Genomic DNA, 22,326 nt, shown 5'->3' with positions numbered 1-22,326 from the left:
CGTGTTGGTTCTCGGACAGCTGCTGCTCTGTCTGTTGGCCTGCAGACACGGCCTCACCTGCACTGGTCATGGACCAAAGCTTGCACCAGGAACCTGTCCCACCACTGCTTCTCTCATCATTGCCATAGAAATGTACAGTACATAGTCAGCATTCAGAATGTGTAAAGGCCTTGGATGCTGAGAAAATCACAGCAGCTCCTCGGTGCAGGTGAGTGTCAAGTGAGCACAGGAGCTGCTCGCTGTTTCAGGATGTGAGGTTTGAAAAGGAAAGTAGCTTTAGAAGAGCACGCAGCAACACGACATATGAGCGGGTGGAGTGAGGTATGTGGTCTTCACACCCTGTTCTCTCTACACCAGCGGTCCCCAACCCCCGGGCCTCGGACCAGTACCGGGCCACGAGAGTTGAGGCTCAGGTGTGAAATGTATGGTTTGCAGGTTCTTTATCGGTTTTCAGCGTTATTTTGTTATCGTTTTTATCGTTAACTCGGTTTTCCTGGGTCTTTTCACGTATGTTATGAATAAATCTTCTTTTTTTCCAGTACCGGTACTAGTTTTATTTTGTTGTATTTATCCGCGACACCTTAAAGGCCGGTCCGTGAAAATATTGTCGGGCATAAACCGGTCCGTGGCGCAAAAAAGGTTGGGGACCGCTGCTCTACACCATCGGGGCAGGGGGCTGGGAGAAGTTGGCAGTCTGGCTGGGGCCTGGGACCCTGGGCCTTCCTGCGGCTTCCAGGCCGGGGGCGGCCTTTTCCACCCCAGGGAAAAGGGTAACATCTCCTGGGTCTGGAGGTTGATTTCCCCCCTGGGGACGGTGATACCTGGACCTGGGAGTATAGAGTATGTTTGGGGACTGTGAATGGGTGTATAGTGTTCATTTCTGTCTGTCTCCCCATTGGGTGAGTATTTGTATTTATGTGAATGAGGATTGGAATGTATGCTTGTGTCTGTGTGTGCCATTCTATCTATGTCTATGTGTCAGGTCGAGTCTCCACCTCCGCGTCTCTGGGAAAATCTCAGGCCCTCCAAGGTATGGAGGCCTGTCTCCACCCACCACACTCCCTGCCGGTGGCTGATGCCCTCAGTCGTCGGTGCGTTGGTAGTTATCAGTGTCCTGGGCTGGGCGCTCAGGGGCTCTCCTCAGCTCTTTCTGGGAAGGTGGCGCGGTTGTCTCTCCGGTGGTGCTCCTTGGGCTTTCGCACTCTGGGGGGCCTGGGTCTCCTCCATGTCTGCTTCATGCTCTGGGGGGCAGGGCTATGGCTCCCCACACCCTCTAGCAGATCATTACATGGATAAACCTTTTTAACTCAAGCGTGCTTATGGGTGTACACATGGGTGCTCACAGACACAAACTGTATCTTTCTTGGCTGCTCCTTAAAGCATATCGTGCGCTGTTGGTCTTGCGTGGTGCTCAATAACATTCAATATTTAATATTTACTGTTACTTACACGTAGCTAGGTTGTTGCTTTGACCTATGTTTTGTGTTGTTTTCTTTTTTCTTCTGTTAACAGGTGATCCAACGGTGATCTTAGTGTCTTTTCTTACTGTCCCCCGATCCCCTCTGTTTTTCTTTCCCCCTTTCTGTCTAATTGTCTGTCCAATTTGTAATAACTTAAAATAAAATAAATAAATAAATACATAATAATAATATAGATCAATCAAGTGGACCAATATCCCATTGCCACATTTTCTCCACTTGAAAAAATAAACCCGTTGGGCATCTTTCCTGGCCTTCAGACAACAATTCTGATTGCTAAAGTACCGAACAGGGCCAGAAAAAAAACAAAAAACAAAAAACAAGACTCATCAAAGAGTTGGAACAACATTTATTCTCACAGTAAAAGTTTCAGCGAACATTTCCTCAACAATAAGAACCGAAAAGTCTAAAACCTGAACACCTGCAGGGGAACAATGTGAGGCTTTTAATCTGAAAGGTCTTTTGCAGGAAAGCAGGTGAGCAGGCAGGTGGCATTAACCTGGCCAGAGTTTCTTTGCTGTGCTGTGCTTTCTGAGCCCCACCCACATCAGACCACCTGAGCTCAGAGACCAGCAGCGCCTCCACCTGACAGGAAGTGTACACAGAAACCTTGCTGACATCACAAACGGACGCAGTCGCCACCGAGAGGTGAGCGAGGGTTAGATCGGTCAGTCACAGGAAGCTCCGCCCAGAATCCTTGCTGCTTCCTCCTCCTTTGTGATTGTGTTTCCCTTTTAAACACTTTGTTCTCCTGCAGGTTCAGTGCTGTCGCCACAGAAACAAGTCCTGATCCATTCACCTGGAACCATAGAAGAATAAAATAATAAATGACATTTAAAAAAGACCTTCAAATCCCACAACATAAAAACATCTCGACCAATGAAATGCTTCAGAGTGAAGGACAGCAGTGAATCGCCGCTGACGTGGATTTACACAGCTGCAGGTGAGCTCACCTCACTGAAGGATGCATTTTTTCTTTTTCTTCGAACGCTTCCTTCCTGTGTGACCACTGCCTCCTGGGGATCAAAGAGAGGATACGATTGGTCGGTTTCTAGATATAAAGCTTATTTCATCATCAACACTACAGGATGTTCTATCATCGCCTTGATGCGACCTTACAGCCTGAGCCTCAGCTCACCATGTCGCAGGAAACACTAATGTTAAGAAACAGGAAGTGACCTCATAGACTCAGAGCTACATCACAACAGCCAGATTGACCCGGCTACATCACCATGGTATGGCAATCTCGACTCGACTCAACTGCTATCTGCGGCTGAGTCTCTGTCACTCTGCTGCAAACACTGAACACAACTTGATCTGTGTGGGTGGGCTGTGGAACAGGAAGAGTTAAAGTTTCCACGTTTCAGAAACAAACAGCAGCACTGAGCATACTCAAAGCCTGAAGCAGAGAGCACAGCGCCTCACTCTACCTGCCGGGCTGGTGTCTAAGGTGTTCGATGCGTTCTGGAGAGCAGAATCTTCCGGGTTAGGATCTTTGCTCCTGTTCGCCTGGGTCACATCCTGCTGACCAGCTGCTGCGTGCTGGACTTCCTGCTGCGCCGGTCCAGTTTCCACTTCAGACTCCAGACCCTGGGCCTCAGCTGTGGGGGGTTCACCGAGGGCCTGGAGCTCTGAGGCAGCTCTGTCGGGCTCTGCCAGCTCCGGTTCTGGTCTGGTTCCAGCAGGTGGATGTGTGGGAGTCCGGACCTCCTCCCGAGGCTTCTTGGGCAAATCTGGCTCATCTTGGGCCGGCGACATCTGCGTGACCCTGGGCTGACCTGAAAAGGAGAACCTGGGTCAAACGAGCAGTGGTGACAAGAAAGTCTACAGAAGTCCTGCCGGGCTCTCACCTTTAACCCCACCGCCCGGCTCTGCCCGTGGCCTTGTCTTCCTCAGCCTGCAGCCCTTCCTGATCTCGGCCAGCAGGTTGTCGACGATGCATCCTTCGTCCTGATTGGCCGTGTCCGTCCTAACTGCAGCACAGACACACATTCCCCTGTGACCTCAGGGCACGTGTACAGATGAAAGCTGTCACTGCGTCACCTGACAGCCTCACAGGTACCACAGCATTTAATCTTTACAAACTTTCTTCTCGTCCTGATGCTGTCACATCATTTCCTTTAAATATTCAGCTGCTGATAAACTGTTGCAGAGAAGTGTTGCTGATGTCAGCTATTGATTCTCGACCTGTCCTTCACCGGCCCTTCACATGTCTCACCTGTTCTCCACCTGCCCCTCACCTGGAGAGACAGGTGAGGGACACCTGTCTCTCCATTTAAGGAGACAGGATTTAAGGTGAAATGACAGTGTCTGACTCACTGATCTTTCCGGTGGGAGCTTCTCCTCTCCGTTTCCTCTCTTCCTCCAGCCTCTTCCTCCTCTTCTCCTGCTCCCTGTAACCTTCGTTCTCCTGATGGAAGAATAAAAGGAACACACAGCTCAAACTTCAGCAGGCCTACAGGCCCCCAGAGAGGGCGGAGCTTAACATTTACAGGGAAACAGGACTAATGTGTGGCAGCTACCACACTCTGTTACGGTTGAAGTCAGAGCTGATTGGCTGGCTGAGACACCGTTTAGATGACACATACAAACATGCGGCAGGGTACGAGCCCTGCAGACTGAGCCGCACAATGATTGGCCGCTGACCTTGAGGGTTCGGAGGAACAGGTCTCTGAAGGTCTTGATGGTGGTGAAGAGCTCTTCGAGGGAGAAGCTGCTGGTGTCCTCACAGAGGTAGACGGACAGGTGCTTCCTCTGCTCCTCCACAGATGACAGCAGCACTTGCAGCTGCTCGACAGCCTGCAGGCTCTCCTGGTAACACCACAGAAGAACACAAGGTAAGTTCACCTGGAACGGCAAATCTGTCCCACTAAAACGGTGTTAGTGAGTGTACAGACTGGATTTATCTGCCCGTAAAGGTGACAGCGTCATACTGAGTGTCTCACCTGTATGGTGGACAGGTACTGCTCCTTCATGTCGTCAGATGAGGAGGAAATGCTCCTCTCTGAGTTTTTCAGCCGTTTGCTTAGAGTGTTTGTTTCAGACTGAATAGAGTCCAAGCTGAGCCTGCAGGTGGAGTCAAAGGGTGAAATTTAACACTGCTGCAGGCGAAACACCTGAGCTACCACGTCACAGACTCCGCCCAGCAGGCTAAGCTTTTATATGTGTTTACCCAGCAGCCGTTGCACAGATCTCCAGGTCATCGGGAAGGTTCAGCAGGTCGGGGTGATTTTCTTCAGCCTCCTGAGGGTCACAAACAGCAGCAACTGAATTATTATGAGAATATTGCAGTATTCCCCAGTATTCGTAGTATTCCCAGCATTCCCAGCGTTACCTGCAGGATGTGGTGCAGCAGCGTGACTCTTGACTTGTTGGCTTTGGTTTCGGTCAGTTTGAGCAGAGTGCTGATCTTAAAGCCTTCAGCGTTCCCCGTGTGAGTTCCCTGATGGACCATACATCACACGACTAAATCAGACTACCAGCCTTTACATTTTATTTCAGCTAAATAACAGACACGTTTATGATTTGGCAACTAAATGAACTGTCTTTTGGTAGATTTGCTGCTGAACCACTAGGTGATGCTGAGTCACACCCGCCTGAATCTGCAGGTGAGCATACACACTGTATAAAAATGGACACAGCTAGCGTAACACCAGCGTCAACGTTAACATTTTGTTTGGTGTTATGTTGCTTTTTGTTCCAGGAAATGACTACGTTTGGATAGTCATTTCTGTGGATAGTAGCTAGCTTAGTTATCAGTGTTTTGTCACACAGATACCTGCTAATCAGTGTCATTTAAAAAAAAAAAAAAAAAACACTCCTTAGATGAACTGTTAGTGCAATCAACCTCACAGCTGTGATATTACTGCTTAGATAACTTCATAAAAACTTCATCAGACTCCAGTTAGCTGAGGTGAAGTCCAGCAGTCGCTAGCAGCCCAGTCTACAGCAGAGACATGGACATGACTTATTTATTTTGCATGAAAGGACAACAAGCATGATGGTGAAGTGGAACTGGCATCCAGGACATAAACAGCTGCATTATACTGCTAACATCTGCACAGACAGCATGTTAATGCTAAGCTAGCCAAGAACTTCAGGCCCTTTCACATAGGACGTGGCACACTGACCGCTAGCTTGTTCTCCACCTGTCCCACTTAGCGTAAAGGACCCAAACTTTGTGTTGTGCTGGCCGCTGTGCTCTGCTTGGATGTCTTTTTTTTCTTTGTTGCCACTCTACGAGTCTTTTTTAAACCTACATCTCTCTGCCTTTGTGTCCTTCACAAGAGTTTGTGTTGAATTATGTTCAAATGTTTAATAAAAACTTATCGCTCATTCATAATGAGGAAAGCTTTGTAACTGTCCCAACTAGTAAACAGTGTGTCATTTCCACAAAACTGCTTTTCCTCCGAGGTCGACAGCGCCTTTGAAAACGCTCGGGAGGTCCCTGTGTAAGCACGTCGACCTGTGAGAAAAAGTTTACTTGGACACACACAGATGTTTTCCTTCATGGTGTGGCCCTGAAAGGGCATTTATCCTTCGAGGACCTGCAGTTCAAAAAAGCGCCCCTCTGACAGCCAAACCCATCTGTTCTCTGATTGGATAGTTCAATTTGTGATTGACAGGACATTGACCAATCAGCTGAAAGGAAGAAAAATAGGGTCAAAATTCATACTTGTAACTTGAAACTTGAGTGCACACAAATCTGCACTCAAGTCCACACACAAATCTTTTTCATGCACATAAATTCTTTTTACACATACAAATCCTGATTTACAAGTACAAAATATTTATGACCACAATTTGAGCCCATAACCACGAGCATTTCAGATTTTACACAGGTGGTTGGTTGGTTGTAACAGTCTTGAAATGGAATGAAGGTGAGTGTTATTAACCCTCTGGGCTCCACGGACACGCCGCACCTCCAAATCACATGACTTATTTAAGCTGACATAGCAACAAGCTTCAGCCACGCTAAATCTCTATTTCAGCTTGTGTTGAAAGTTCGGACTTCAAAGTATACACCAGTTTTTACATTTTAATGAAAGGGCACTAAATCCAGAGTTATGATAAAAATATATATATAAGTGATGGTTTTTTCTAAATACTATTGTCACGGTTAATTTTAAAAAAGCGTTTTCTAAGGACAGCACGAAAAGAGTAAAGAAAGAAAAAAAGCCACTTCTTTCCTATTGGTGGAAAAATGTACCATGTCGACCAATAAAAAACGGCAAGACCTGGGATTTGGTTGTTTAGAAAGAGGGGAAAGTTTTGGGAGTAATGGCAGCAAGACAGAGCCAGCGAGTGAGAGAGAAAGAGAGAGTTTTGAGATGTGAGAGATTGGTGACGTTTAGTATAGAAGAAAGCTTTCAACTATCCCGACTAGTGAAGAGTGTGTCGTCCCCAGAGCTGTTGAGAGGCTCTAGAGGTCCCCATACATGCACATAAACCTGTGTGAGAAAGTTCACAGAACTCTGATACGCACTGATACGAGTGTTTTCCTTCATCATGTGACGGAATTTAGTGCAGTGGTAGGCTTCGATTCTATTGGTCGTGTGAAACTATGTCACAGCGCACATGCGTGAGTACTCCTCACTGACGTGCTGCGCTTTACTCGGCACAGCGGGAAACCGTTACTGTGCGGCACAGCAGTGGAAACAAATGTGCTTCAGAGCGCTGCACGTGTAAATGTAGCCTCAGGTTTACACTGGTCACTGATGATCATGTAACACTGTGCTTCAGGTTGGATGGTCATATGACAGACTGCAAAGCAACAAGTGATGTGTAATAGATTACTTTTTCTGAGTAACGACCCCGACACTGGTCAGAGTTTGTGTTTGAGTTTGTTTGTGTGGTTTGAGTCTTCGGGAAGAGAACTGGTTTAGGACCCTCATTGAGCATGCCACACAAAGTAATCAGATTACAAGGAGAAAAAAAAAAGATTCTCACATAGTTGAGAAAGTTTCCGACACTCAGGATTAGTTTACAGAAGACTGGCAGCCGAGCGCTCTCCTTCACACCTGCACACAAAACAACACACACAAACAGAAACAGGAACACCACCACAGCAGATCAGCAGCAAACATGCGTGTGCAGCCAGTGTGTTTGTTGTGTAGCTGCTGTGTGTTTGTCATGTGTATACACACTCTGGCAGGCGCGGTCCAGCAGCTCAGCTCTGGGCCTCATAGTTTCCAACACACAGCTGCTCTCCTCACACAGCAACATACACTCAATCCTCAGAGAGTAACTGCAACACACACACACACACCGCGAGTGAGTGGACCTGTGGTGAGCTGTGCTTATTTATCTGTGCGTGATGTGTGCTGCAGCTGTCGCTGTCCTCACACCTGGGCAGATCAATGAGCTGCAAGTAAAACTGATCTGCTGATGCCAACTTGTCCCGCTCTGCCTGATGAGACTTCAGGTTCCCTACCTGAGGAGAGAAAGATGAGATACAGGTCAAGTACAGGTGAAGGACAACTGGAGCACAGGTGAGGGGCAGGTGAGAGACAGATGGAAAACAAGTGAAGGGCAAGTGAGGGACAGGTGGAGAACAGGCGAAGCGCAGGTGGAGAACAGGTGAAGCGCAGGTGACCTCTGCTCTGACCTCATGTTTCTCTGGGAGGAGTTTGATCAACTGTTTCAGGGCCTCCACATCAAACTTCGATCGGTCTCCTCTTCGGATCAGATCCACAAAGTCCTCGTGGGAACTGCAGGTGAGACAGGTCAGGTGATACAGGGACAGTGATGTCACAGCACAGGTGTTTTTATTGGCTGCAAGACTCAGAAAAAGAACAGTCACCATTTGAAGTGCTTGAGGAAGATGTTGAGGTTAAGGCTCTTCTTGGCGTCGATGAAGGACACCTGTGGAGAGAATTGAACATGTGGATGTGAAAAATTTAAAACCTGTAATGCCACACCTGTAAGGTGAGGACAGGGAAAGCTGCGGCACCTCTTTGGGCTCCGTCTTTGACTTGGTTCTGGTCTTTGTCTCAGTTGGAGGGAGACTGAAGAGCTGCTCGATGCTGCAGTAATCTGGCTCCATGGAGTCCAAAGATGTCGACGTCCACAGAGACTCGTGGCCTGTGGACACAGAGTGACGTCAGCTCGCATGAATCCTGCACCTGACCTGGGCCAATACCAGACCTCACCTGACACCAGTCTGGACGGAAGTTTCTGCCAGTTCAGCTTCTTCATCCGCAGCGTTGGGAAGGGGGTGTGGCTTGAATTAGGGGCGGAGCTGCTATATGACCTGCCCAGACTTTGAACTGTCTCAGCTCTGATGTCATCTGGAGGAGAAGGAGGGAGTGGAGGTCCAGTACCCGGTAAGGGTGGGGGTGGAGGGGAGGAGCCATAGGACCAGGTAAGGGTGGGGGTGGAGGGGGTGGAGGGGGAAGAGCCATAGCACCGGGTAAGGGAGGAGGTAGAGCGGGGGGACAGGAAGTGGGAGGAGCCGGAGGCAGTGCTGCTGCGGTGGGGGCTGTTGGGGCATCTTTGGTGAGTGCCTCTGATTGGCTGGGAGGACTGTCTGGTAGTCTAGTCTGGACCACCCTGTCGATGGTACGGCTCCTGTGATTGGCTGAGTAAGTCTTTCGGGGGAGGAGCTTCTCCAGCAGGTGGTCTGCAGAGTCTACCTCAGCTGCGATCAAGAAAACCAAAGCCGATGAGTTCACCTTCGCCTGATCCTGTGAAATGCCCTCAGCTTTGATCATACTCTGCCTGCTGTCATTTATACAAACTGACATAAAAACAGGGCCTGCATCTGAACCTTGAGGGACTCTTTACAGTTGTCACGGTTCATATAGAGAGGACACTTCTACAAAGAGGCGGAATCAGAGCTGGACCCAGTGATCTGCTGCTGGATGCACCCTCATACTTACCGTCCTGAGCCAGCAGGGTGGCTCGATCCATCAGCAGCTCCAGAGCACACCAGACCTCAGCTCTGTCCGGACCCACCAGCAACAAGGCCTGAAGAATGGACAGCAGCTGCACGGAGGACGGATGGCTGGACACCTGAACGCAGAGAGGGTCAAGACAGGTTATTCTGTCTCCGTACATTTCTATCATTGAAAAGAGAACTACCAGCAGTGTCACTTTCACAGATACTGTGCCGATCACTCTGAGGGTGACAGTGTTGGGTTTTGTAGTTTAAACCAGTGTTTCCCAATCTTTTGGAGCGACGGTACATATTTCACGTTAGAAAAATCACACAGCACACCACCAAACAAACATGTCACAAAAAGCATATTGATAATTTTTCCCCGCGCACCAGGTTTAGCAGAATTGGTTCAGTTTGTTCCCAGTCTACCTTTTTTGCTTTCTTCTGACCACTACTCATGCTAGGGCCTTCGTCTGGGTCGGAATTTTCTCAAGGACCCAGGTCAGATTGACTATTTTTCTTTCTTTTCTTTTTTTTTTGTTTGCCTGTCCCGTTTGGATCTTTAGCCATCAGAATTGTTGTCTGAAGGCCAAGAAAGATGCCAAGCGGATTTACTTTACCAATTGGATCATCATGGCCTTGCCATATTGGTCCATTTGATTGACCTTTATTATAATTATGTATTTATTTGATTTGATTTTTCGGCTGTTACAGACGGGACAGACATGACTGGGGGATAGGACAGGGAGAAAAAATGAAAGAAAGAGAGGGAGAGAAAGAAAAATAGAGGGGAGAAGAGATGGTGAGAAAGGGGGGAAGAGAGAAAAAAAAGAAAAAAAAGAAAGAAAAACAAACAAAACACCTGGATCACCTGTATAGGGATAAGAAAAGACGAGAAAACAAACAAAACAGAGCAACATAATAAATACAACACCATCACAATAAACTAGCTAACAGTAGATACTAAATATTACATGTTATTGTGCAGTACGCAAGATCAACAGCACACAATGTGCTTTGAGGTAGCAGCCAAGAAAGGTGTAGCTTGTGTCTGTGAAAACCCGTGTGTACGCCTGTGTGCACACCTGTGTGGATCGGAACGCTTGTATTCAAAAGGTTTCTCCATGTAATGATCTGCTAGGGAGTGTGGGGAGCCATAGCCCCATCCCCCAGGGCATGAAGCAGGTATAGAGGAGATCCAGGCCCCAGACATCCAGAGGCCCCAGAATATGAGGACCCAAGGAGGACCACCGGGGGGTAACCGTGCCACCCTCCTGAGAAGAGCTGAGGAGAGCCCCAAACGAGAGGTCACCCAGCAGCCATGGAGCAGAGGCCAGAGGGGGTTGCAGTGACGTGCCCGCGGGCTCTGCCGGCAGCCAGCTGTGCCAGAGAGGACCGGGTCTCAGGCCCAGAGGCCAGAGGCCTGAGGGCACCCCACCCCCCGGAAGGGGCCCAGCTGGGCCACAGGCGCCAGGCCCCGCCAATCGGCCACCGGGAGTCAGCCGGTACATACATGAGCGCCCAGCCCCAGACACCAAGAACCACCAACACACCAACGTCTGAGGGCATCAGCCACTGGCAGGGAATGTGGTGAGAGGAGACAGGCCTCCATACCTTGGAGAGCCTGAGATGTTCCCAGAGAGGTGAAGTCTAAGACCCAAGCTGACATATAGACACAGACGAACAGGCGCACGGAGACACAAACGTGCATTCTCACCCCCATATACACAAACAAATACTCGGCACTCACCCGACGTGGAGACAGACACAAATAGACACTGTACACACATTCACACTCCCCAAACATACTCTGTATCCCAGGTACGGGTACCCCTGCAAACCGTACCCGGACCCAGGAGATGTAACCCTTCTCTCTGGGGTGGAGGAAAGCAGACCACCTCCTTATCTGCAGTAGCAGGGAGACCCCGCATCACAGACCCCAATCCGACGGCCAGCACCTCCTCCCAGCCCCCCAGTCCCGACGGTTAACAGAACGGGGGTGAGTGAAGACCCCAAACCTCCCTCCGCCTGCTCATATGTAGTGTTGCTGCGTGCTGTTCTAAAGTGCATTTAAAACACAGGAGGGCACGGTGCTTCTTGCCAGAGAGCAGCACAGCTCCTCCCGAAAACCCTCAGTGTCTATATGCATTTAAAATTGAGGATAGGGCACCAGCGCCAGAGGTGGGTTTGAATACACAGACCATCCTCTGGATGCTGTATATAACGTGCCCACCCCCAAGGCCCTATATGTATGTGTTATGAGAGTATGAGTAATGTGGATGTCTAGGTTGCGGAATAAAATTGAGGCACAGGCGGCCAGAAGGGTACAGAGGGGGAGTTCCTCCTCTGCACCCTGGTGACACACCTGCACCCCAAGCCCTGCGTGTGTGTGGGTGTGGTGGAGCGGGAAGAGGGAGGCAGCTGAGGATGGGGAGGGAAGAAAGGGAGGGGCAAGCAGCCCCTCCCTGGGGCCAGCTCCCCCCACTGACCCGAGTAGGCACCCCCACACTCTGGAACCCACCAGGGCAAGGGGGTCCAGGCCCATCTGGACCGGGGCCCGCAGCAGCAGTACCACCCCCGCCCCACAGAGTCCAGGGCAGCCCACCCGACCCCGAGAAAAGTGCACCCACCGCATCATCCAATCTTCTCCCAGACTACGCAAGACAATAGACACCCAGGGTGAGTCATTCTCCACCTCTCCAAAATCTCTCCCCCACCTGGAGAGTGAGTTCCTGTAGAGAGGAAACCTCCTGCAAAGATGTAACAGCCTCCCCACCAGTTAGAGAGCCCTGCAGTTGGGCCGATGTACTAGAGGTCCCCCGCACCGGGGCTGAGACCCCATGCACCCACCCGCCCACCACCCTGCAACACAACAACCAGGACCCAAGGCCCCAAGGCTCAGCCAGAGCCCCAGCCTGGGGGCGGAGCAACCCCAGACCCCCAAGCCTCCACGCCCGTCCCGGACCCACCCCGGGGCAGCCAGGCTACCAGGCCAGTAACCAACGTCCGCCAGCACAGACCCTCCCCCATCTCCGCTGTACGGAGCCACAAGGAAAACACCATCTAAGAGCCACCAGAGCCCCTAACCAGGTCATGACCACAACCCCCGCGTTAGGTTCTCCACGGAAAACGTCCCTAGGGAATACCCAGACATCCTAAGGCCGTCCCTACCCCCATATCAACCACAATAGCAAAGGCAGGACCAAACCATGACCCCCCCACCCCCACTAGGTGATGAAGCCAATCAAGGGAGCCCAGAGGGATTGATCAAATGTGATGGCAGAGGCTGTATCAAGACTAATGTGATCTATTAGATGGTTTTTATATTGGTTAGAATTAAGATTATTTTTATTTATCCAGTTAATGAGGACCGTTTTCTTGGCAATGCATAGGGCCGTAAAAATAATGTGGGCTGTGTTTATTTCTGTAGTGACCTCATTCAAGTAAAGGGGAGGCTGGAATGTTACATTTCAGACACTTTGATAAGTCTTCACATATCTCACGCCAAAACTTCTGAACTGGTGGACAGAACCAAAGAGAGTGGATATAACTGTCCGGTGTATTTGCTTGACAGTGTGAGCAGTTGTTAGAAGACGTATAGCCCATCTTGAACATCCTATGACCAATATAGTGCACTCTATGTAATATTTTGTATTGTATTAATTGCAAATTGGGATTTCTGATCCATTGAAAGGTTTTTAAGCATATCTGAGACGAAAGGTTTTGGTCTAAACTGATCGATAAATCCACTTCCCATTTTGCAATAGGAAGGGATATTCATCTATTTTAGAAAGTGTTCTGTATATTTTAGACAATAATTTGGGGGTTTTAAGATTAAAAAATTGAACCACACTTGGTGGTGTTTGTAATTCAGCTTCACTGGGATTAAATTTCTTTTTTACTATGGATTTAATTTGTTGATATTCCAAAAATCTTTTCTTGTTGATCATATTGTGTAACTATTCTGTCAAATGGAATCAATTCTGTTCCTTCTAATATATGTTCTAAGTATTTGATTCCTTTACAACTCCAATCTGGAAAGTTGATCATATTATTGTTTTGTAGTATGTCCGGATTGTTCCAGATAGGTGTACATTTGCATGGGATTAATGAAGACTGTTATTTTTAGAAACTCCCACCATGCTGTCAGAGAAGAGCTGATGTCGATGCTTTTAAAGCATTCATGTCGTTTGATGTTTGAGCTGATAAATGGTAGGTCTGAAATTTCTAGATTATTACATAGTGCCTGTTCTACATCTATCCAGGGTTCATCTAAGAAGGTGTGTTTTAACCATCTAGAGATGAACTGAAGCCTGTTGGCTAAAAAGTAGTGATTAAAGTTAGGCAGATCTAGTCCTCCTTTATCCTTGGTCCTTTGTAATGTTTTTAAGCTGATATGCAGGGGTTTATCTTTCCAAAGGAATTTAGAAATATACAAGTCTAGAGATCTGAACCAATCTTGTGATGGCTTAATTGGGATCATTGAAAATAAATAGTTTATTTTTGGCAAAACCATCATTTTTATAGCGGCGACCCTTCCCATGAGTGATATGGGTAGAGATTTCCATCTAGCCAGATCGCCTTCTACTGTCTTTAAAAGTGGGATGTGGTTTAATTTAGTTAATTCTGCAAGTTTAGGAGAGATATTGATACCTAAATATTTAATGTTTCCAGATTGCAGTCAGGTAGATGAAGAATTATGGAAGGAGCAATTAATCGGAAGAACTGTAGATTTTGGCCAGTTAATTGAATAATCTGAGACTCTTGAGAAAGAGTTTATCAATGCAATTACCCCAGAGAGATTGGTTTGTGAGTTTTGGAGAAAAAGTAACACATCATCCGCATAAAGGCTGATTTTATGTTCTACATCCTTACATTTTATGCCCTTAATTAATGTAGCCTGTCTAATTGCTGCTGCTAGTGGCTCAATAAAAACTGCAAACAGTGAAGGGGAGAGTGGGCATCCCTGCCTGGTGCCCCTTAGGAGACAGAAGCTGGAGGATGTTTGGTCATTTGTTCTGACACAAGCTGTTGGGGAATTATATAATATTTTTAACCAGCTTACGAAAGAGTTTCCAAAACCAAATTTGTGTAAAGTTGCAAATAGAAATTTCCAGTTAACTCTGTCAAACGCCTTTTTTGCATTAAGAGACAATATTATGGTTTCAGTATTTTTACTGCACAAGTAGTCTATTAAATTAAGTAGTCTACGTGTATTTGTTGATGAATGCCTACCTTTTATGAAACCAGTTTGGTCAGGATGAATTAAAAGGGGGGTTATTTTCTCTAATCCCTTTGAGAGAGCTTTGCAGATTATTTTAAGGTCTACATTAATAAGGGATATTGGACGATAGCTTGAAGGAAATACAGGGTCTTTGCCTGGTTTTAGTAAGAGACTAATATTTGCAGAGTTCATATTTGGTGGTAGTCTGCCATTTTCTTTGATTTCCTGCAACATTCTGTGAAAAATTGGTGCCAGAATCGTCCAGAATTCTTTGTAAAATTCTGCTGGAAAGCCGTCTGGACCTGGAGCCTTATTATTGGGCATACTTATCAGGGCTTCCTGGAGTTCACCTAGTGTCAGTGGCGAATCCAGTGCCATTGCTTGGGTATCTAATAATTTTGGAAGAGTTACGTTGTCGAGAAATCGATCAATTTCGTTTTTAGATGGGTTTATTTGTGGTGTATATAAAGTTTCATAGAAATCCCTAAAAACTTTGTTTATTTTTTTAAGGTCATATATTGTGTTCCCAGATAAATCTTTAACAGCACATATGGTTGTTTTTTCTTTATTGATTTTTAACTGGTTCGCTAGAAATTGTCCGGATTTGTTACCGTGTTCAAAATTTTGGAGGCGAAGCCTTTGTACTAAGAAGAAAACTATTTTTCTTTTCAAATATCTATCTATTGCTATTGCGTGCTGCGTAGTCTCACTCACAGCATGACTATTATGTAATTTCTTCTTCATCTTCTTCTGTTTTACTGGCAGTTGGCAACCAATTAAATTAAAGCAGGTAGTTGTACTCCCCTCTAGTGGAAGATAATATAATTGGTAATTGTTCTGCCCATTACTCACGCCGGTCGCTTAGAGTACCAATCGGGTGGAATAAGATAATCTTCCACAGCACAGTGGTTGGGAAACATTGGTTTAAACGCTCCGGCTTGAGTCGCATCGCTCTTGAAACTGCGGTTACCGTGGTGTAGAGCGTCGTGAAGACTTGCTGGTGGCTGCTCATATCAATCCCTCCGTACAGTCTCTCCATCTCCTCCATGTCCTCCGACAGAGAGTCTTCGAACACATCACACTGGATGTTCAGGTCTTTGTCCTGCGTCTCCCTGCACACACAGACAGGAAACTGATCGGAAACACGATTGATTATTGATTAATAAAGTGATGGAAGCAAAGTGAGAATGAAGCCAGTACCTGAGCCTGGGGAGCAGGTCCAGCAGCTGCAGACCTGAAAATCACAGACACATATATCACTTCTTATTTTGATCAAGCAGCAGGACGCACTCACACCATGACGACCTCTGAGGGTCTGACGCTCGAGCCCTCAGCGAGGCCTGACTCCAGGAGAGCCTCCGTACAAGGATCTGATGTCACACTGTGACAGATATCAAGCTTCTCCTTCACGTTACTCTAATAACAGTTTAATTCAACTTTATTTATACATCGCCAAATCACAACAACAGTCACATCAAGGTCTTTCTGTTGTGAGGTAAAGACCCTACAACATGATGAAAGCAGTGATATCAGCAATGACATGATGATGATGATGATGGCAGGGGTGATGTCAGTGGTGATAAACAGTTCGTTTTACCGATGAACTCCTGCCGCACCCGGTGCCTCCTCCTCAGCTCCTCCTCCTGCAGCACGAGGACGTTGACCACACTCAGCAGCGTCACCATGTAGGGGATGTTGTCGGTGGCGTGAAGCTCATTCATGATCACGCTGAAGCGATACTGCTGCTTCTTCAAGCTCTGAATACAGACACAGGAAGTGACAGGTCAGAGGACGGACACGGTTCATTTACACCTTCATTAAACACAACTTCCTGCTTCAGTCTGACTGAAGTGTGATGATTAAACACTCCTAACAGCTGTGTGTGTGTGTGTGTGTGTGTGTGTGCATGCATGTGCGTGCATGCATGTGTGTGTGTGTATACACATGTTATGTTTAGACATCTTTGTGAGGACAGAAAATTGGCATGCCACTATACATGTGGGGACCAACAGCCCTTATGGGGACAAAGTGCCCATCCCCACAAGTTTGAAGGCATGTCTGAGGCTCAAAATGTGGTTTTAGTGTCAGGGTTACAGTTAGGTTATGGTTAGGATTAGGCATTCATTTTTGATGGTTAGGGTAAGCAGCTAGGGAAAGGGTTATGTCAATGAGATGTCCTCACTAAGATATTAAAACGAGTGTGTGTGCGCACGTGTGTGCATGTGGTATCCCATGATTCCATGCTGTAAGTTCAGAGCCTGTGAGAACAGGCTGGGCAAGGACGATAAGATCTGCAGCGTCTGAGGCTCAGCTGTTTGTTGTGGCATATCTGCAGTCACGCCCTGATGGTACACAGACGACGTCATCGTTGCTCTCACCTGGCAGCAAGGAGCTCTGGTGGAGCTTTGTGAGCTCTCTGCTGACTCAGGTAATCAGCCAGTGGCTTTCAGTTTGAGCCGTTCTGCTTGTCGTGTTGGCCTCGAAACTGACTCGCACTTCCTTTTGCTAACGTCCTGCCGATAAAGCTTTTCAAACCGACCCAAATGGCCTGCTCACGTCTCCTCATCCAGCTCATGCGACATCTGTTAGTTCGTCCATCACGCAGTTAAACATGCCCCTCTAAACAAATCAGCCAAGAGAGCCTCTGAAAGTGACCTGGACCTGCAGCAACATTTAACTGTTTATATCACCAAGCACCTACTTGTCCTGACTGCCACCGTGGGGCAGAGTTCAGATTACTTAAACTGATCTCATGAAATAAATCACCTCAGAGGAGACCGAGAAGGAAGGGAAAAAAGGAAGGACAGGAAGGAAATAAGGAAAGAGGAGGAAGTGGACAAGGACACGAGCATACCTTGTAGTTGTCGAGCGCATCTAGGGCAAGGCGGTGTCCCCGAGGGTCGAAGACGGCAAGAGCCGCCAGCAGCTGGAACAGCTGCATCTTCACCATGACATTGGAAGTGTCGAGAGCTGAGGGCATATAGGAGGAGGCGGAGTTACAGCTTTCATAAGTAATAACTCGGAGTCGTCATCGTCACCTCACAGGTACACCGGCTACCTGCTAGGCTTAGGCTGGAACAGCCTCGAGTCTACCTGTTGCTCAGGGTAGCGTGTAAATGTGATTTTAAGGTGGTTTTAAGGCAGATCTGCTTCACTCTGACTTTCTGTTCCTGCACCCACCTTGAGCCAGCGTCCTGACGTAGCCCTCGTTGTCCAGGATGAAGTGCAGCCCTGTGGACGAGTTCATGATGGCCCGGACGCAGCTGACGCAGGTGAGCTGCAGCAGAGCATCACTGATGCGGGCGCAGCCGCGGCCCGACAGACGCTCCAGCGCCTCCAGCAGGAGGTCCAAACCCTGTAGTTCCAGGAACTGCACCATCCATGACCGATTACTCGCCTCCAGCCACCGCTGCAGACCCGAGTAGTTCACCACTGTGGGAACCTGGAGGGGCAGAGTGACCATCGGTCAGAGCTGTGAGACGCCCTCCTCTTCCCCTGCAGGAATCCTGAGGTTCTGCTTCTTTCCTACCTGCAGCAGTCGGATGCAGAGCTCGGGGTCAGCGTTCTCCAGATTGGCTTCCACCTTGCCGTCAGTGACTGTGGCGGGGCCTCTGGTCACCTGGTCCTTTACCGCCCCCCATTTGGTACTGGTTGCCATGATGACAGGCCAAATGTTTTACCGACGTTTGAGCTGATGAGGGTTAAAACAGATACAGGTAATCAATCACAAACAGTCAATGACATTATCATCTTTTTAACGTCCACGACAAGCAGACCCGACACAAGCGATGACATCACACCTGTGTCAGCCTGCCTCGGGTCACAGTTTCACATTCATTAACACGTCTCTGAGTCACAAACTGAGCTCCTCCAGTGGACGTCTTTATCTGCTCAGGAGGTCAGAGTCCTTTACTCTGATTGGACTCCATTTGGCTTTGGTTGTGTCATAAATTATTATTTGAATTGTATTCCTGACCAACAGCTCGAGTCCACCTCTGATGTGGACCGGTTTTAACTTGGTTTTATTCAGCTCCAAATCACAGCTCCAAGTCACAACAACAGTAACCTCAAGGTGTTGTACTGTCTTTGTACACTCAACAATCACATAAGTGAGAAGTCTGGCGACAGTGGGAAGGAAAAACTCCATTAACAGGAAGAAAACAGGAAGAAACCTCCAGCAGAGCCAGACTCAGACCGGTTTGGGGTGAGGGAAGGAAGACAGGACAAAGGCACTCTGTGGAATGCATGAATAACAAGAAAAGAGAAGAAGAAGAAGAATGCAGTGAATCAGGCTGATGGGTCAGGTGATTAACAGACTGATGATAAAGCACATGATTGGCTCCAGTAACAGAAAAATAAACACGAAGCACTCGCAGCTATCATGGCTGTGATTTGGAAACTGAATGAATCAGACTGAAGGCTACGTGAATCGTGCACTCAGTGTGCTGCAGAGTCTTCATCAGTGAAGAAGAGTGACTGCGCATCACAGCGTGGTGGGTGAAATATGTCAGCTATGTGGTATTTCTGGTATTCAGTGCGTGTGCGTGTCCTGACAGCTGAGCATGCTCGCCACATTAACGCACCGTTGTGAGAAAACCTGAACTTTAAACTTGAAAGGTGGAGTAGGTCAGTCACATGGTCAAAGGGTGTTTCCAGAAGCCTGGATTCAAATCTCCCCCGGGGCATTTGAATCGCCCCGTCCAGCCAGCCTTCCTGCGTTGGTAAAGCTTCATAATATTAAACACAACCATGAAACTTTCAGACTCACTGCAACATGGTCCTAATAACGTGAGCACTGACTGTGTAAACCAGCAGAAACAAAGGCAGGAAATTCACCTGTAAAGGTGTGTGTGGGTGTGTGTGTGTGTGTGTGTGTGTGTGAGTGAAGACAGGCTGACTGGGTGGAGAAATTTCTTCTCAGCAGATGAGCTCAGATAGAGACTCTTCCTCGTTCTGGACAGATGCTTCATCATTAAACTGTGGTCTCCTCCTCATGCCCAGCAGCAGAACTTTAACCACAGAATCAAACACTCCTCATCGGAACCTTAATCACACAGAAACAAACGCTCCTCAGCAGCAGCAGCAGGTTTCAGGCTTCAGAGAAGGACCAGCAAACAAACTCAGCGCTAGTTGTTTCAGTATCAGAGCCCAGTATCGGAAAAACTGCGGAATGATCCTTTAAACCTGAAGCTCAGGTGTTTGTCATCATTTAACAACTCAAACAGACCTTTCACTGTACACATGCGCATATCTGTTAGTGGTACACCCTCACAGAAGAACAAATGCATTGATCTCAGTGCTGATGGATCAATACAGTGATTGGATAAGAGCAGACCCGCATGCTCCGATTCAAAGGTTCAAAAGTTTAAACACAGTTGTGGCTAAAAACCGCTGACAGGTCGAGCTGTCCCCGCCAAACCACACTCCCTTCAAAATTCAATGAATTTAGTGTCTGAGCTTCAGTTCACTCGGTGCTGTGGTGGGTTCGGCTCGGTAACACCAGCCGGAGGACGGAGGGTGGAGCAGCTTCAGCCGCTCCGCTGCTCCCACAGGTACAGGTGTATTTTACCGGGAACAGAAGAAGCTCATCATGCAAACTTACCTGGAATCTGTCAGCAGGTCACTGAAAAGTTTTGGCTCACGAACTGCTTCGTGTTTCCGTTAAAGAGACAGAGAGGCGGTAAGCTCGTGTCCTTATTGCGGACCCCGAGGGGGCAGAAGGCTCCCGCAGTCCCCGCTGAAGCTTCCAGAAACTCGGACAAAGTCTGAAGGACTGATCGGTGTCTGCGAGAGTCTCCGCGCGAGCCCTGTGGGCGGGGTCAGAGGTCACAGTGCCAGCCGCCGATAGCGGGCGCGTGCGTGCGCTTCAGTACGCACATAACTTCTGTTCTATGAAGCAGAGCCCGCTGAGAGCAGCAGGGTGACGTCACCGTGGCAGTTGGCTCTCACCTACGTGCTCGGTCTCTGTGGTTACCGGTAATTACGTCAGGTTTACACTAACATGAAGAATAACCAGAATAAAGAAATACATGAAAAATGGAAGTGAAGTCACAGTTTATTCATTTCATAGTACCAATTTGTCTCTTCTTCAAAACAAGAAAATATGCATGAAAATCAGAAAATGAAATACAACAAATCCCACAAAACTACAATATGCAAACAAACACATCAAAAATAACAATTATTATTATGAAAACTATATCTCTGTGTGTGTGCAGATGCAGCAGGGACAGGGGCGGATCTAGAGACATTTTTTAGGGTGGCATGAGGGTGGCATGAAAATCAAATGGGGTGGCAAAAAACAATGCCTTTTTTAAAACACATATGCAGGTGTTACATATGATTTAAATGATTAAAATGCTGTAAGTATACACGTTTCACATAAATATAGACTATAACTTAATTCTTTTCTGTAGCCCACATAATTAAACATTTCAGTTATACTACACATGTGAATTTTGATTTTATGTACTGTATAGCCTATATAGTAAATAAATATGTAGTCCAATAAGTATAAAATCCAGAAAGCTACACAACATGGGGTGGTTCATTTACAAACACAAGTCTAATTTAAGTTTCACATTGTTTTTTGTTAGAAAAAAAATCAAATTGTTACGTGCTTAAATTTACACAAAATGTCAGAAATCTGCACTGTCATGAACAAAAATGTGAACCTAACTTTTTAATACTTTGTTGGGTTAACTCTGTGACGTCCAAAATATAATTGGCCATTTTTGGCTACTTTTGATTTTACATTTGTATTTCACCTTCAAATTGTTTTATTTATTTTTTTTCCTTGCCTTGCTTGATATCATTCTTTTCAGCACAACATCACATGTTTGAATTTACAGTTTTTTTTTCATTGACATACTGTATTAACACAACTGATTCGAAATCACACAAAAACATAAAATTCTAGTCATAGTTATATTTTCTTTTTACTGTGAAAAAAACACTCATAACTTGAAATGCAAATATTAATTGTAAATTTTTAAATTTTTAAAGTTAGATACAACTATTTATCTAAAAATACAGCCAATGCATCTGGTGTTTGTTTTGTTTGTTTGTTTGTTTGTTTTTGTACAACCATCTAAAAATACTACTATAACTAAAATGAGAGAACAATCAGGTGTCACAATAAGATGCCCCACAAATGATTTGTGCCAGTAAAAAAAATGTCCACCACAAGACAGAGGAGAACATCACAGGGATAAACCTGTAGGCCTGACAACAGGTGTATCACTGCTCCTGTTTTCCATCTGGAGACAGTGTTTGCACTGCAATTTGCCTTTGTGACATCCATTAGTGCCCTCACTGACACACAAAACAAAACAACGACTACACAACACACTAACTATACACTAAACGTCACCAATCTCTCACATCTCAAAACTCTCTCTTTCTCTCTCACTCGCTGGCTCTGTCTTGCTGCCATTACTCCCAAAACTTTCCCCTCTTTCTAAACAACCAAATCCCAGGTCTTGCCGTTTTTTATTGGTCGACATGGTACATTTTTCCACCAATAGGAAAGAAGTGGCTTTTTTTCTTTCTTTACTCTTTTCGTGCTGTCCTTAGAAAACGCTTTTTTAAAATTAACCGTGACAATAGTATTTAGAAAAAAGCATCACTTATATATATATATTTTTATCATACCTCTGGATTTAGTGCCCTTTCATTAAAATGTAAAAACTGGTGTATACTTTGAAGTCCGAACTTTCAACACAAGCTGAAATAGAGATTTAGTT

The 22,326-nt window shown here is 46.8% G+C and overlaps 1 protein-coding gene and 1 long non-coding RNA gene across 2 annotated transcripts; one reads left to right on the top strand and one right to left on the bottom strand.

Annotated features, from left to right (window-relative positions):
* Window positions 1-1,810: 1,810 nt before the first annotated feature.
* On the bottom strand, window positions 1,811-20,524 carry LOC100697518 (inverted formin-2). Its single transcript, XM_005452515.4, is given in 25 exon segments — window positions 1,811-2,277; window positions 2,432-2,494; window positions 2,909-3,256; window positions 3,329-3,451; window positions 3,798-3,888; window positions 4,125-4,289; window positions 4,424-4,544; window positions 4,651-4,721; window positions 4,813-4,920; window positions 7,428-7,498; window positions 7,625-7,725; window positions 7,826-7,911; window positions 8,086-8,188; window positions 8,281-8,342; window positions 8,431-8,561; window positions 8,630-8,822; window positions 8,825-9,117; window positions 9,359-9,491; window positions 15,552-15,693; window positions 15,782-15,815; window positions 16,179-16,338; window positions 17,436-17,551; window positions 17,762-18,023; window positions 18,111-18,272; window positions 20,184-20,524. Coding segments are annotated over 23 exon segments (3,105 nt in total). The 5' UTR covers window positions 18,240-18,272; window positions 20,184-20,524; the 3' UTR covers window positions 1,811-2,277; window position 2,432.
* Window positions 4,181-5,796, top strand: LOC112842467 (uncharacterized). The gene is made up of 2 exons (XR_003214238.1): window positions 4,181-4,315; window positions 5,034-5,796. It is a non-coding gene; the product is annotated as an uncharacterized LOC112842467 (long non-coding RNA).
* Window positions 20,525-22,326: the final 1,802 nt, after the last annotated feature.

Source organism: Oreochromis niloticus, linkage group LG15, assembly GCF_001858045.2.
Source record: "Oreochromis niloticus isolate F11D_XX linkage group LG15, O_niloticus_UMD_NMBU, whole genome shotgun sequence".
Classification (NCBI taxonomy): Eukaryota; Metazoa; Chordata; class Actinopteri; order Cichliformes; family Cichlidae; genus Oreochromis; species Oreochromis niloticus.
The sequence above is the reverse complement of the archived record's forward strand: the minus strand, read 5'-3'. Positions and strand labels throughout refer to the sequence as shown.